Source organism: Pezoporus flaviventris, unplaced genomic scaffold (genome assembly GCF_033815535.1).
Source record: "Pezoporus flaviventris isolate CSIRO_AGI_PZ_B2104156 unplaced genomic scaffold, CSIRO_AGI_Pfla_v1 ptg000015l, whole genome shotgun sequence".
NCBI lineage: Eukaryota > Metazoa > Chordata > Aves > Psittaciformes > Psittacidae > Pezoporus > Pezoporus flaviventris.
The window spans coordinates 2,239,182-2,254,461 of record NW_026892563.1 but is presented as its reverse complement, the minus strand read 5'-3'; the positions used below and the strand labels follow the sequence as shown (position 1 = coordinate 2,254,461).

General features: G+C 35.7%; 1 protein-coding gene across 11 annotated transcripts in view; it reads left to right on the top strand.

Moving 5' to 3' along the window:
• The window catches only part of MAP3K15 (mitogen-activated protein kinase kinase kinase 15), a 91,331-nt gene that overhangs the window by 61,596 nt on the left and 14,455 nt on the right, over positions 1–15,280 (top strand). For all 11 annotated transcript variants that reach the window (XR_009743375.1, XR_009743377.1, XM_061453218.1 and 8 more), the window contains 10 exons: positions 85–244; positions 871–1,021; positions 1,420–1,527; positions 2,833–2,882; positions 5,872–5,967; positions 7,219–7,306; positions 11,315–11,448; positions 12,049–12,176; positions 13,865–13,995; positions 14,275–14,380. Coding sequence is in view for 9 of the 11 variants with exons in the window: in XM_061453218.1 (XP_061309202.1) it covers positions 85–244; positions 871–1,021; positions 1,420–1,527; positions 2,833–2,882; positions 5,872–5,967; positions 7,219–7,306; positions 11,315–11,448; positions 12,049–12,176; positions 13,865–13,995; positions 14,275–14,380 (1,152 nt within the window). In the remaining 2 variants the exon portion in view is untranslated. The remainder of the gene's footprint in view (positions 1–84; positions 245–870; positions 1,022–1,419; positions 1,528–2,832; positions 2,883–5,871; positions 5,968–7,218; positions 7,307–11,314; positions 11,449–12,048; positions 12,177–13,864; positions 13,996–14,274; positions 14,381–15,280) is intronic.

Genomic DNA, 15,280 nt, shown 5'->3' with positions numbered 1-15,280 from the left:
TGTCTTTTACTGATAGACTTAGCAGTGAAAATACTTATTAGTCTTCTACTGACAGAAAATAAGGTTTTAATTGAAATTTTACAGGTGTACGGTTAAACAGCTTATTGGGAAGAAAAGGAAGCCTAGAAAAAATGAATAATTACTGGGATGTTGGACAGTTCTTCAGTGTGAGCATGCTGGCTAATGACGTTGGTAAAGCAGTACAAGCAGCAGAGAAACTTTTTAAGCTGAAACCTCCCATGTGGTATGTGGTAGAAGGCTGTAGCTCAAGTACCCAACTATGGGGAAATTCACAGATTTAAAAATTCTTATAGTCACTAGGATAATTTATCTGGATTTTTTCCATCTTAGATTATTTGTAACTCTGACTTTATATTCTGTTTTTTTCATTATTTTGGGAAGGAAGGGTGAAAGAAAGAAATTTACTCATCGTTGTTGGGTTTATATTGCATTGAAGCACATCTTTTATAAGAAATCAGTGATGATTCCTTGTGAAACAATCGTGTAAAGGTTGTGAAACTGTTCTTTTAGAGCTAAGCTAGCTGCTGCTTCCCTCCCCCATCATCTTCTAGCTGATAACATCCTTTTCTAATCACCATATAACTACTCATGTAATTATATAACTACTCATGTAACATGAACAAAGATGTTAATGAACATCCATGTGAGTTTATGACTTAAGGTTTTGACTAAGCTTGCTATTATTTCCAGAAATCTGTAAAAATCAACACAATTATTTCCAGTATGGTAGCTTTTAAAGTACATTTAATTTTGCCATTCATTTTTTTGATGTATATGTAAATTAAGCCGTTTTAGAATCTGGTCACATTTTGTTTTTCTCTGTAAACTCACCAATTCGATATATTCTAGGTACTTGAAATCATTAGTTCAGAATCTGATGTTAATTCAGCGTTTCAAGAAACTCGCCATAGAACATTCTCCTAGACAAGAGAGATTGACTTTCTGGCTAGATATAATTTTTGAGGCAACGAAAGAAACAACTAATGGCCTGAGATTTCCAGTAAGATGTTACATCCAATCAAGTGGTGTATTCTTATGTTTCTGGATAGGATATAACAAGAATTGTAAGACTCTAAACACAATACTCACATAATCAACTGCCTGTTATTTCATTGCATGAACTAAACCCTTGTATTCTGCTAATATTTACCGTATATAAAACATTTAACCCAACATCCTAAAAACATTCTAAGAAATACTTTTAAGTCTCATACAATAAATAGTGATCACTGTTTTGTTGTACATAGGAACACAGCCTCTTCATACCCTGTATTGCCCTTCTTTTTTCCTCCTGAAATTTTTTTAGGCCTTAATTTGAGATTACCCATTGCCTGTATCTGAAAATATTGTTGTGTATTAGCCACTGGTTTATTAAGGAAAAATATTCTTTATTTTCAGGTTTTGGTGATAGAACCAACTAAAGTCTACCAGCCTGCATATGTTTCAATCAACAATGAAGCAGATGAGAGATCTCTGTCTTTGTGGCATGTCTCTCCCACTGAAATGGTAAAACTACCAGCACATGTGTTTCATGTATTCTGATTTGTTGTACTTTTTTATGTGTAGATTTTAGAGCACTTTATAATAATTTGAAGTTTGCTACTTCTGTGTGAAGCACAAGCCTCAGTATCTCTTTTGTGCAGATATGAAAGTTTACTTTTTACAGACAAAGTAAAAGGAGGGACTATGATTAGAACCCAACTGTTTTTGACCTCTAGTTCATCTTTCATTTGTCTTGACCACATCTCTTAGAAGCGCTTGGGTTATTTGTTCTGCTCATAATATTTCTCACTAGAATTGTGTGATATTTATGAAGATGAAGCTCAAAGCTAGATAAGAAATAAAGATAAAGCCCAGAATTGTGTTTAATTTTTTAGACATTTTGAAGTTTTTACAATTATAAGACCAGAAACTAGAATGGCAGCCTGTGACAAGTAAGTGTCAAAAGATTAAATATTTGAAACCTTGGATTATGGGATGAAACAACGGAGATTAGGAAAGGAGTAGGCAGAGTCATGGACAGTGTAATTTCTTGCAAGTGAGAAATAACTTCAGTTTCACATTGAAAGACTTGAAATCTGGAATGTATTTCACCATCCCTTCTTAATATCAGAAAAATGCAGATGGAGAATAGACTAAAAATGTTGAGAGGCAAGGTGCAGAAAAGAAACATGTTAGAGAAGAGAAGACCACAATTGCCTGGATCTGTGAGCTTCTTTTGCAGTACACTGTTCTGCTTTACTACTTTGAGTGACTGTGTCTGACAGCTTTATGGAACAAATTTGCGGTGTTAAATAAGATCCACGTATTAGTGAGAGATTTGTGGAGGGCTATAGTCCTAGGTATAGGCTGATGATGTTTTGCCTCCAGTGTGCTCCCTGGGCCAAAGCTGTCGGCTCAATACCTCTTAGGAAGATATATAAAGCTCCCTTTCCCTTTGATCCTAGATAAGAGTAGGGCATAGTCTGCTCCATGTTTAATATGAAATGTTGATGTATTGAGTCAAAATGTAATGTTTGGTAAATTGTACTTGAAGATCTGTTCTTCAAAATTTATTTTATACGAAGAAATGCAGCTTTTACTTCCACCATTTGTGCCTCTTCTAGTCAATTTTCCTCAAGTGAATAGAACAGTAATGTATGACCTTTCTTTACCTATACATCCATTTTATTTGAAATTTGGGGGGAAGAAAGAGAGAAAGGAAAAGAGACATTCTGGAAAAAAAAATATTTTGCTTCCATGCTGTGACTTTGTTTTCAATAGTATATCAAGGTTAAACTGTGGTTGATTATACCTCTTTGATCTTTACAGAAACAGATTCACGAGTGGAATTTTACAGCCTCCTCCATCAGGGGAATAAGGTTGGTATGTCAGAAAACAGCAAAGTGGGGTTTTTTGTTTGTTTTGTATTTCCTTTAAGTGGGAAATCTGGATGCTGCCTTAAATTGCTGCTTTGCATTATTATAAAAGCTTGTTCTGTCCAAACCACCTTGAAATGTCCACACAAAAGAATTTCCCTTTCCATGCCTGGGCAGAGCTGTACCTATTTCTTATAGGAATACACATCTAAGAGGGGTGTGTGGTCATGCATGTTCTCTGGTATACTTTCCCATTTTCAATTGTGTATCTGTTATTTATGTCTTTTCTAAATGCTTCAGTGACATTATTGCCATCTCTGAATTTAAAAACATGGAGGTCAGAAACCTTTAGCTCCTTCTGTAAGTGAAAGAATAGTTTGTTTTCCTTTAACAGGTAACGATGGTATCTTTTTTTCTGGTTTTAATTCAGAAATGCTTCTGACATGGCTCTATCTAAAAAAACCTACTTACTAAAACTTGTATTATTAGAGACATGTTAAATGAGGCATGGACGTAGTTTGTGCTAAGGAAAGAATTCTTGAGCTGGAAGGAGACTGCTAGTGGAGTTTCTCAAGCACTAACGTTTAAATAATTAACATAGTTCCATTTTGCGATGCTAAATTAGTGGAAACGCTAGACACAAGTAAATGAGTCCAAATATTAGTACAAAAAAAGATCAAACATAGAAAGAACAGGGTTGTTCCGAGAACTGAAAGGATAGAAAAGAATCATAGTGACAATAACAACTGCAAAATACATGACTACATTTTGAAGCTAGTTTACATGTCTAAAATTGGACTACTTTGGTGACAGAAAAATGAGACACAAAACATCAGGACAGGAAAAAAAGAAAATAAAATAAATCTATTTTATATAGCTATCTGTGTAGCCTGGCAGTGCGTCTATGGCATTCTTGCTCTCTTGTCTGAATTATGCAGGCTGTAGCTAAGAAGTGAAGGAGCCATAAGAACAGGGAACACAAGGTGGGATTTTGCCTTCCCTCTAAATTCACGAGTCACTACATTGGTGGTTCTGGCCTTTCTGGGGATGTAAATGGCTGTTGGGTGGAGCCATTTGTGTGAGTGCATAAGCTTAAGAGCTTGAAAAAATTTCTGATTCAAGTACAAACATGAATTCAGATATCTAATGAGTTCTGTGGTTCTCAAAAGGGCTTCTCGGCTGTGATTTTGACCCTAAACACTTAACTTTTACATCCCAAGTTTGTGTTCCCTGAACTTGAATAATTTGCTTAAGAAAATAAGCTCAGTGAAAAAGTATTTCTAATTTCTCTGAATAAGGGGAGTGTTTATTGCTATAAAGTCTCAATTGTGGATTTGCACATATTCTACTACAACTGTAGCATTTTCTTCTTCTTAAAAAAAAAAAAAAAGAAAAGCTGGCTTTGGTTTAAATCACTCCAATGTGATATTTTATTCTACTACTCCAGTGCAATGTAAGTGGATGTGAAGTTGTTGTTACTTAGGTCTGTGGAGATGATAACTGAGCATAACTCAGCATAAGATTTCTGAAACATATTAATTGCCTTCAGACAACACATTGCACAGAAATTAAACTTTGAAAAAATAACAATTAAGTGGAATCAAGCAATGCATTTGCTTCAATTCTTACTCACTGCTGGGGATTACAAAGCTGAAAGAAACAATATTTTTAAACTTGGTGGAATTAGATCTTTGCTTTGTATGTGATAACTTACAATTGCTGTACTTCTGAAATCACAGTCACTTTGGAAAAAAGTCTCAGTTAACTTATACTCTGTCAAAGTTCTAAAGTTATTTATGCTAACCAGTTCATCCACCTACGTTGCACTTTTTATAATACAGTATAATACTTAGATACTGTCTTGTCTATCCTATATTTGCCTTTGGAAGAATCATCTTGCTTTGTTGCATAGTTCTCACGTCAGGTATGTATTAATTTGCCTTGCTAGACTAGAAATTGCTAGGCTAGAATGAAGCTACAGAATGGCATAATGTATTTTCACATATTTCTGAAGAAATCTTCCAGCAAAATTCTAATTTTTTGTAACGTTTGTCAATGTAGCCCTTTATGATGCTTCAGCAAGTTGGTTTTGTAACATTCTACAACTTTTCTATTGTCTACCGTCATGTATTTTAACTTATTAGCTCATCAGAAGCTAACCGAAATCTGAGTTTGACTAAACAGATCAGGCAAGAATCTCATCAGTTGTATTTAATGCACAAAAATTAGGAGAATACCTTAACAAGCATAACGGCTTGGCATCTATGTAGAATAATGCTGAAGTGCAAGTCTTTGGAATAAGAGGTTAATGCCTAAATTTACTTTCATATTGATATAATGTTTTATGGCCTCTTCACTTCTCACTTCAGTGCATTTAGATGGGATGTATATGGCGCTGGCAGGACAAAATATGCAATAATCATTGTCAGAATTATTGCTGCAATCTGGAGTAAATACTGGTTGTCCTGAAACTTGTTTATCAGTATTCAGGCCATAACAGTATATACTTTGAAAGATCTGCTACATTGTAGGTATTTCCCAGTTTAGTTTTACTGTAGGAATAATGGAATTATAAAAAGCAGAAGTACTTGTCAAGCTTTAAAGAAAGGCTTCTTAGCTGCATTAGTGTCAAAGCAATTCACTTCCCATTGAGGTGTCATCAAATACCACAAAAGCTGACAGAGCTGTGTAAAAAAGGAAGGGGAGGCAAATAACAAACAAACTTCAAACCACTTCAGTGTAGTATTTTACCAAAGTAAGCAGTAGCCTAATCATTTGTCAAATTTGGGATAGGATTGTAGAATACAAGAACAAACTCAAAGCTTCCAATTGTAATGAAAATAAATATAATTGCATACTGCCCCTCTGAGGTAATTAACTGTGAAAAAGATGTTTGCTAAGTGTTTTTAATTAAAAAAAAAAAGCTCTTCCTTGCTCTATTTCTTCCAATAGTTACATCCAAAATGGTAATTTCTTAATGTGAATTTTGCAGCATTTCCAAGTTTGATGAACGATGTTGTTTTCTTTATGTCCATGACAACTCTGATGACTTTCAAATCTACTTTTCTACAGAACACCAATGTAGTAGGTGAGTACAGTTTGTGTGGGTATTGCATGAGAGATCTATTTCCTAAATAGAATTGATTTTTCAAAGATTGAAAGCTGACGTTTTTGCTTCAGAAATTGTTTCTTCACTTATTTTTCCTTGATTCAGAAGCAATGGGCTAACATCAGTGATACTTAAGGTGGTGAGACCACTGTCCCATTACACTTGTTGGCTGGTTCTAATCAGTTTACCCAGAAGTTATTAGGTCTGAGAAAAGGCTGAAATAGCTTATTCTAATTTATAACTATTATTTTCCTTTTCTGTGACTTGGCCATGTCATGTAAGGTCACATATTGGTTTGGGTTCAGCAGAGTGCATTGCATAAAAGATAGGAAGCACTAAAATTAATGTTACCTGCTCAGACTTAATTTGGCATTGCAATTTGTGTGTTATGAAACACGGTCACAATTTTCTATGCCTTATGCACTGCACTACAGAAGCCTGTTCCAAAGATGTGTGACTATTAGTCAGTGCAAGAGATGTGAATGCTTTATAATAGTTTTAATAATTTGTTACAGAATGTGGAAAAAAGTGAGTGGCTTGGGCAGGAAACTACAGGAAAATATATCCTTGTACTTTAGGATCTCCATCCCAGAGAACTAGCTGAAATTACTTAAAACCCTATTCTTCAAAACACGTTATTACTTTTATATTCTTGGCTTTCTGCCAGGCTAGAAACCACAAAACCTGTTTTTCAGAAATACTGAGTAATCTCACTTTAACCAAAGTTCATAGGAACATCTAAATTAAACTGAAAGTAATAAAATTCTCATCAGTACACAGAAGGAGAACCACCCAATACGATGCCACAAATTTAGCACTACTGAATTGAACCACTGAAAATCAATTTTTAATTTTTTAATATCTCAGCTTTTTTTCTAATTACATTTGTAAATACAAGGCCATACTAAGCACTTTCTGTCAAAGTGTTCAGAAAAAATAATCAAGTTGGATCTACCAAGATTTTACTGTGCAATTACAAAAACAAGCAAGTGTTGGGTTCTGATACAACAAATAAAATAGTTTTATAAATAATTAGTCATTTCAGTGTGTGTTTGACATTCTTCCTCATTTAAAATAAGATAAATGTGGAGAAAGTAAGTAATGAAAGAAACCTAATGAACATGCTAGTCAATTTATTAGGTTGAAAGCTAAGTCCACCTTGCAAAGTATGTTTAATCTTAGGAAAAGATACTTTTCTTTGATGCTGTGCTATTTATTACTTTTTTTTAGATTCTGTGGGTTGGTAAAAGAAATTTTGTCTGATGCCATTGGCAATACTTTGGAACTAGAGGGAGAAATAGATGGAGACACATTGGAGGTATGTGTCAAGCATAAAAGATTCAAGAACTCTGAAATTTATTCTCAGTCTTCCCTGTACTTTGTCTCAGTATACTAGAAAGATAATTAAATAGCATTTAAACCCTGAATTGTATATGAATTTTCAATTCTTACAAAACTCTTTGTGTTCAAGACTTCCATTCGTTTTAAAACACACATTTTTGATAAAGGGAGCCTGTTACCACTGTAAACTACGAAATCCATAATAAAGGGTGTTATGTTGCAAACAATCTATAGATGAGAATCATCTGGTATCAGCTGGCTTATATGGATAAAAAAGATATTTAATAAATTCTAGGAGAAAGCCATTTAGCAAAGGTACTTCAGTTTTTCTAGCTGATACCTGGTACTATTACTACTCCAAGTAATTCCATTTAACAGACTTTTTCTGTCACAGAGATTTACAGATATTTACGATCAGATTAATCCATCATGCTTCTTACTTATCACTGAAACATCCATGTTAGGAACCTAGTATCTGCAGGCTTTCTTTATAATTAGTACACAGGGGAAAAAGAAAACAAAACTTGAAAAGTTATTCAAATTTTATGGAGGTTCAGGCAGCTGGATCCATGTCTTCATAAGCCACACTGCCTCATAGCAAAAGTCCGGCATTTTAGCACTTTTTAAGTATATATGCTGTGCTTCTATTTATTTGTTTTGAAATCTGAAATACCACCATAAAAGGTGTGTTGTTTTATTTGTTGTCAAGCAAATTCAATCTGATTTATGAGTGTAGAAACCCTGATGTTGTTTGAGTTGGGTATCTTTCTGACTGTGTCTCATTCCAGCAATTCTCTTAGGCTTATAACTCAGAGCAGCTCTTTATGATAGTGATCCTTTTGTAGTACCTAAGGCTTTGGAAGAGCAGTAAGAAAGTAGAAGACTGTGTACTGGACTGTTGAATGCAATTGCATTGTGGGGAAGATGCGTTTTTGCACTGAAGTTTGTGAATAATGGCCACAGAATTCTCTCCTCAAGTGAAAAGGACAAGAGAAGCACATCTGTTAAACTCAGCTTTATACATACATCTGTGTTGTTGGCATAGGATCAGGGCTCCACCTTGGCAAAGACAGGCTATTATCTATAGCTGCAGATTTTATATTACATACTTACATATTTAGCTAATAGCAGGACAATCTCCAAACAGCATAATCTATTCAACTGTATAATAGGCTTTCAGAGGAAGTGAGCTCACCATGACTTGAGCCTTTTAAATATTGGACTTGAAAAATCACTTGAGAATGCACAGCAAGAAACAATCCTGTGTGGGTTGATGTATGAAGGAACAGCTACAGAAATTAATTTTAAATGAATCTTTAAGCTATATCATTCTACATACCTTGAATTTCTCACTATTATCACCTTGTACTTAATACCTTAGGTCAGGAAATTAAAACAGAAATCAAGATACAGAAGGGGAGTATTTATTTGTTTAGCTTATAAATGAGCAAAGACATTTGATGTCTTTCTGCAGCCTGAAATCTTGCATTTAAGCAAAGATAACATGCACATGCAGCTTTGTATGGTTTTGATGGGCTTGACAAGCACAGAGAAAGCAGTTCTTACCATATATAAACCATCTGTTCGTATCTTGGAAAGAGGAAGAAATAACCTTGAGCACAGTTTGGGAGTAGGAAATATTATTTCTGTTAGAATGTTTTCTAACAGAAATAATTCTGTTAGAATTTCTAATTAATTCTGTTAGAATTAATTTCTAAAAGGTTAAATATTTTGGACTGTGGTATTATTTGAAAGCAAATACAGTTTAGTTTTATAGCTAAAAAGCATTTAGAATAAGAGTGAGTGTGGGCAGTCCTTTCTACCTTAAGGTATTCACTTCTGGATATTGATATTGAAGAAGTTCCTATCACTTTAAGAGTACCTTCTGTACTCCAAATGTTATATACTAGAGATCAGACTGTGACCTACCCCATTCAATGCAGAAGGTCAGCTACGAACACTTGTTTACTCATACCCGATGGTTGAATTCAGCATCCAGTGGATCACATATTCAGACTTCTGGCAACCAGCAGTGATTTATTTGATCTTTGTAGCCCTTGGAAAAAAAGGAGGCAAATGTAAAGTGGCATCAAGTATATACAAGTCTATTAAACTGTCTACGAACTAGCACAGAACTATAAATCTCAATGATTTCCATGTATTATGGGACCCATATTAATGAACATGGGTTTCTCCACAGTAATTTAAGAGTTGGCTTAGGACAAGTCTGTTGCAGATAAGGTTACTGTCAACCTTAAATTCTACAATGTGACTGCTGTCTTTTTTTGCACAGTTTTATGTCATATGATAGCTGTGAAAGTTGGATATGCTGCTGCCAAAGAACCTGACAAGTTTTACATATGGCGTTTTGGGTCAGTTATACCTGTCATATAACGAAACTATGTTATGAACCGTGAAGCGCTGAAACATGGAAATTGAAACTGTACTAAAGCTGCGCTAGCTCAAGTTTAGTTCCACTGAGCAGAATATGCTGTTAGGATAAACGACAGATGGTTTTTCTTTAGCACCTTCCATACAGCAGCATGAAACTTACCATCTTTGCTGATGAAAAGAGAGGGGAAAGCCAGTGACATGCGGACATTGCAATATGAACTGGGAAGACACTTCAAAGAGATAGATCTGAAGACTGCATTCTGTATGAGAGCGCCTTATTGGGTGTAGCAGAAAAAGTGGTAATTGACAGAAATGTCAGTAGTTGTGGCCACTGTAAAAAGGTTGGTTGTTTTTCTAAAATACAGAATCCATATGAAGCCACAGAGAATACCCTGCAGTTTTCCCATATGGAACATCTTGGATTTGGGAAGATAGTAAGGGAGGTCTGTGTACTTCTGATAATATCTGAGGCTATGAAACTGTCAAATTCCTTTCTTATGTCTTTGCAAAAATGCTTTTTCAATATCCCTTATCAGTTCCCTGATTTTATTCTAGGATCTGCTGCTTAACCCAACTTCCATAAGACATTTGGTTTTATTTAGTGTCTAAGATACACTTCCATTGAGCATCAATGAGCTTTTTCACTGACCTTTATAGTAGGAGAGTTCTCTGATAAGATCACTATATGGGACAAGATCATGAGGTGGTGTAAATTACTGTAGATTTACCGAAGCCAGTAAACCAGCAGTAAACTCAGCTGGCAGCATGACCTGCCATGTTTCAGCAGCAATGGACACCACTACTTCATATATTTAATCATTCTTGGAGAAGACAAGCATTTTTTATTTCCCCTTGCCTTTTGGAAAAGCTGATAAGGAGGGGAATATGTCAGCAATGAATTTTGCAGTTGCTAAGATCAAATAAGACTTTAGGATCTTAAAACACTGTCCACTCCCTGTAATGAGAATGTCACTTTTATCTATTTTTTAAACTACTCAGGGTAGATTTAGATCAGATATTAGGAAGGAATACTTCACTGTGAGGGTGGTGAGGCACTGGAACAGCTTGTCCACAGAAACTGTGGCTGGCCCAGCCCTGGAAGTGTTCAAGGCCCAGCTGGATGGGCTTTAAGCAGTCTGGTATAGTGGAAGTGCCCCTGCCCGTGACAGGGGGTGTGGAACAAGATGATCTTTAAGGTCCCTTCCAACCTAAACAATTCCATGATTCTATGTTCCATACATTTATGTATTTTAAGGGCTCTGTCAGCAATTCTTAGAGATGATACCTTAGCGTGTTCTTTTGGCAGCACTGTTTCATTGAATTTGACACGCTGCTGTCTTCCTTGTTTGGGTGAATGCACTTCAAAGTTGGTCAGGGAAGACTGTTTTGCAAAGCAAGTAACATGGACATTTTACAAGTTATATAATGTACCAGGCTGGTGAGTAGCCTGGTGTACTACAGCTGTACTGCAGTAACTACTCTGTGTCATACTAACTCAGTATAGCACATAACTGTTGTTAAAGGTCTTTGTAATGTCAAATGTTAGTGACAACAATTTCTGTGCTGTTTTGTTTATCTTTTCTGCTCGCAGTATGAATATGATTATGATGAGAATGGTGACAGGGTAGTTCTAGGGAAAGGTACTTACGGAATAGTTTATGCTGGAAGAGACCTTAGCAACCAGGTCCGAATAGCCATCAAAGAAATACCCGAGAGAGACAGCAGGTAAGATCTGATTTATTGTTACATACACATTGCTAATGAAACTGCTGTTGTTTGCCAAAAAACTTTGCGTTCTTGGCATGTATTTCTATGTTGTTAGTTTAGTGTACTAAAATTCAGTTATCATTTCCCCCTAGTACTCAACACTACCCTTTAGAAAATAAAGACTTCTTATTTTTTGGAAAAGGTATTATATATATCATAAATACCACGGGTTTATGATTTATATATATACTTCAAATTCTAGAATAAAATATTTGGGGATTTTAAGTTGTAGTTGTATCTCATATTGGTTTTGGGGAGGCGGAAAAGCATAAACAGAGTTTTGCAGACAAAAACAGTACTATGTAACAATACAGAAGAAACAAATTCTTTGAGGGCATGTTTTTCCTTCAGGGTTCCTCTGAGACCTACTTCTGTATTTTTTCTGAGTAGGCAGCCAGTCACACTGCATTTTGAAGGTCATTGACAAGAGGTTTGCTGAAAGTTGGGTCAGTATCCCTAAAATCCATTCTCTTTGCAAACTAGCATTTAAGTGTAGGCTAGAACCTTTTCCTGCATGATAACATACTCCACTTGCCTTTTTTTTTTTTTTTTTAATAGATATTCTCAACCTCTTCATGAAGAGATAGCACTACATAAATATTTAAAACATCGGAACATTGTTCAGTATCTTGGATCTGTTTCTGAAGATGGATACATTAAGATTTTTATGGAGCAGGTGCCAGGAGGTTTGTATCATTCTGAGCTTAATCTCTCCAAGGAATCAAAAGCAGTTGGTACTCTAAACTTACTGAAAACACTTCTATGTTTGTGCACTGTGTTTGGCTTTTCTGCTGAAACATTAACTACAGGTGGCATTTTTCTCATATAAATAATAGATTTGAGGTGCACAAGTCCCAGAACCCTCTTCTCTTTCTGTAATAATTATAAATCTAGAGAAAAGTCACTAAAAGTATCTGGTGTCAATACCCATGTGTTATGAAACAGTGGAGTTTGAGCTGTATAGTCCCATTTAGCCTGAGCATCTGAATGATGATTGGAGCTTTTAGGGTAAGTTTCTGTTAAGCAGTAACACTGGTTGAGCTATTAAGTACTATTCTGTAACTGCTATAGATAAAGCACTGCCATTTCCTAGGTAGATTAAAGTTGTATACTTCCCTTGCTTATAATTTCCAAGTTTTCCTTCTCTATCCTTCTCTTCATGTTAAGATGTAAAGTCCCTTTATATCTTCTCTAGGTCATGTTTCCATCTCCCTTTTGCCAGTTGCTCTTCAGTGTCAAGTATGTGTCAGAATGAGTGTTAAATTCTTGTATGAATATAATTTCCAAAATGAAAACAGAAAGAAGAAAATCGGGAAATAAATTCCAGTTTCCTAGGGAAGATCAAGACAAAAACATTCAGTGTAATTCAATACATCTGGGCATGCAACATAGGGAAGTTGTTTAATTTTTTAATTTCTCTGACCTTCTCACCCAAAAGCTGAGACGCTGGCATATGATGCATGCAGATGTGATGAGTTTGCACCAACACTTCCGCTTGTTTTTCTGCACTTGTTAAAATTATCACCTTGTTTAGTTCTTGTTCTTATATGCACAGTAGTAAGCTGATTAGTTGCTAGTGCCAAGATATTATTGAACTGATTCAGATCAAGGAACCAGCTGTTCAGATTATGCAAAATTCTTCGAGGAAACTTCACTTCAGAAAAGTGTTGAAGTGGACTGAAAATCCCTTTAGCTGAATTTGTCTGGCATTAAGTAGAACCACTGCAGTTAGTTTATTATGAGCAGAAAAAACAAATCTGTCTTTATTTTGCTTCATGATTAAAATATTTGTGTTATTCAAAAAAAGATTAAGTACATTAGAAGTAGGGGAGGTGTAGATTGCCTGTCTCCAACCCTGAACATCCACTATTTGGTTTCTTTCAGGAACTTGCTTCCTTCTGTCTCTGAATATTTCCAAAAGTTAATCCTGTATTTGAAAGGAAAAGATTCTTGCCTTTTTATTTCTCCCCTCCCCACCCCAAGTAAATCCATGCATGTGGCTCATGAAACACATGACACATATTATAGCATATAATATCATACAGTGTTATCTTTAGCTTCTATTTCATTAAAGGGCTACATGGTTGCTAGTCCTAGTCTCAACAGTTGTTTGACTAAGTAATGGGGATGCATCCAGCCCTGTTGTAACATTTATTCCTGTCCTGGAAGTGAAAGCTGAGCTGGCAAGAAAGAAATAACCAGTCTAAACCAGCAACAAATTATGTGTTCTGAGGGATCTAGGAATAATTTGGGTTAATTATAGGTACTGCATTTCTCTTGTGTTAGGATATTGAGCAAAGGCTTAATCCAGACTTCAATGTTTTGTGCTAATTGAGGATTTACTATCTTGATACTTTCTTCTTAACTCTTGTAGGCAGTCTCTCAGCTCTCTTAAGATCTAAGTGGGGCCCAATGAAAGAACCTACAATTAAATTTTACACCAAGCAGATTCTGGAAGGCCTTAAGTACCTGCATGAGAACCAGATTGTACACAGAGATATAAAGGTAAAGTTTCCTTTAGTGGGTCTTGTTTGATTTGCTTTTTATCTTATTTAGTTCAGTTAGTTTTACTCTAACCTGAAGTAGAATTTTTAGTAGTATTTCATGGAAGCTTAAAACAAAAGGAAAGAATAAAACAGCCCCTTCTCCCTGGTGCTGCAGGAAAATCCCTTTGTAGAAAGGTATATTACAAAAATAACCACAAACTTGAAGGAGTATTGGGATTGGGATTTGGAATCTGTACTCATCTGTCTTCCCTCCTTCTCTCTCTTATCCAAACCACAGGGGGATAATGTTTTGGTGAACACCTATAGTGGCGTGGTGAAGATATCTGATTTTGGTACTTCCAAACGGCTGGCAGGAATCAGTCCATGCACCGAAACTTTTACAGGTAAGAGTAATTTAGCAGAGTTTATATGGGGTTTGATGATAGATTTAGAGTTGGAGCCAAGAGACTCTTTGGATTTGTGATGAAAACAAAATTAGGTCTCTATTTTCAGGGAAGAATGACTGGGAGTGTAATCACTATAAACACAGGCTTGCTTTCCCTTCCCCTTTCCCCTTCCCTTTCCCTTCTTTCCCTTTCCCTTTCCTTTTCCCTCTCCTTTTCCCTCTCCCTTTCCCTTTCCTTTTCCCTTCTTTCCCTTCCCTTTCTCTTTCCTTTTCCCTTTCCCTTTCCCTCTCCCTTTCCCTCTCCCTTTCCCTTTCCTTTTCCCTTCTTTCCCTTCCCTTTCTCTTTCCTTTTCCCTTTCCCTTTCCTTTTCCCTTCTTTCCCTTCCCTTTCTCTTTCCTTTTCCTTTTCCCTTTCCCTTTTCCTCTCCCTTTACCTTTTCCTCTCCCTTTACCTTTCTCTTTCCTTTCCTTTTGTAATTTCTTCCATTTTACTCGTTTTCTTATAAAAAACACTTCTTCAGTGTGTTGGGGTCATAGTTTTTCTTCTAAGTGTTTTCCGTTAAGTAGCAATTGATTTGTTGCAATTATATCTGGAAACAAAAGTTGCTGGGATACATCAACTTTTTCACTTATTAATCTAGGGATTAGTAACTCATGCATGCATGAGTATGTCTTGAAGTATGTCTGAAAGTGCAGAAAACCAAACACAAACTTAAAAATATTTTCAGTTTTGAGGCATTAATTATAAAACCAAATCAACTGGCTACCTTGGTGTTGTCAGCAGTAAAAAGAACAGTAGACATAAAAATATTGGGCTGGTATGTTGCAGAAAAGCTTTAATATACAACAAGGTGGTAAAAACTAGCAGTATTCCGGGAAAACAGAATTTGCTGTGTAA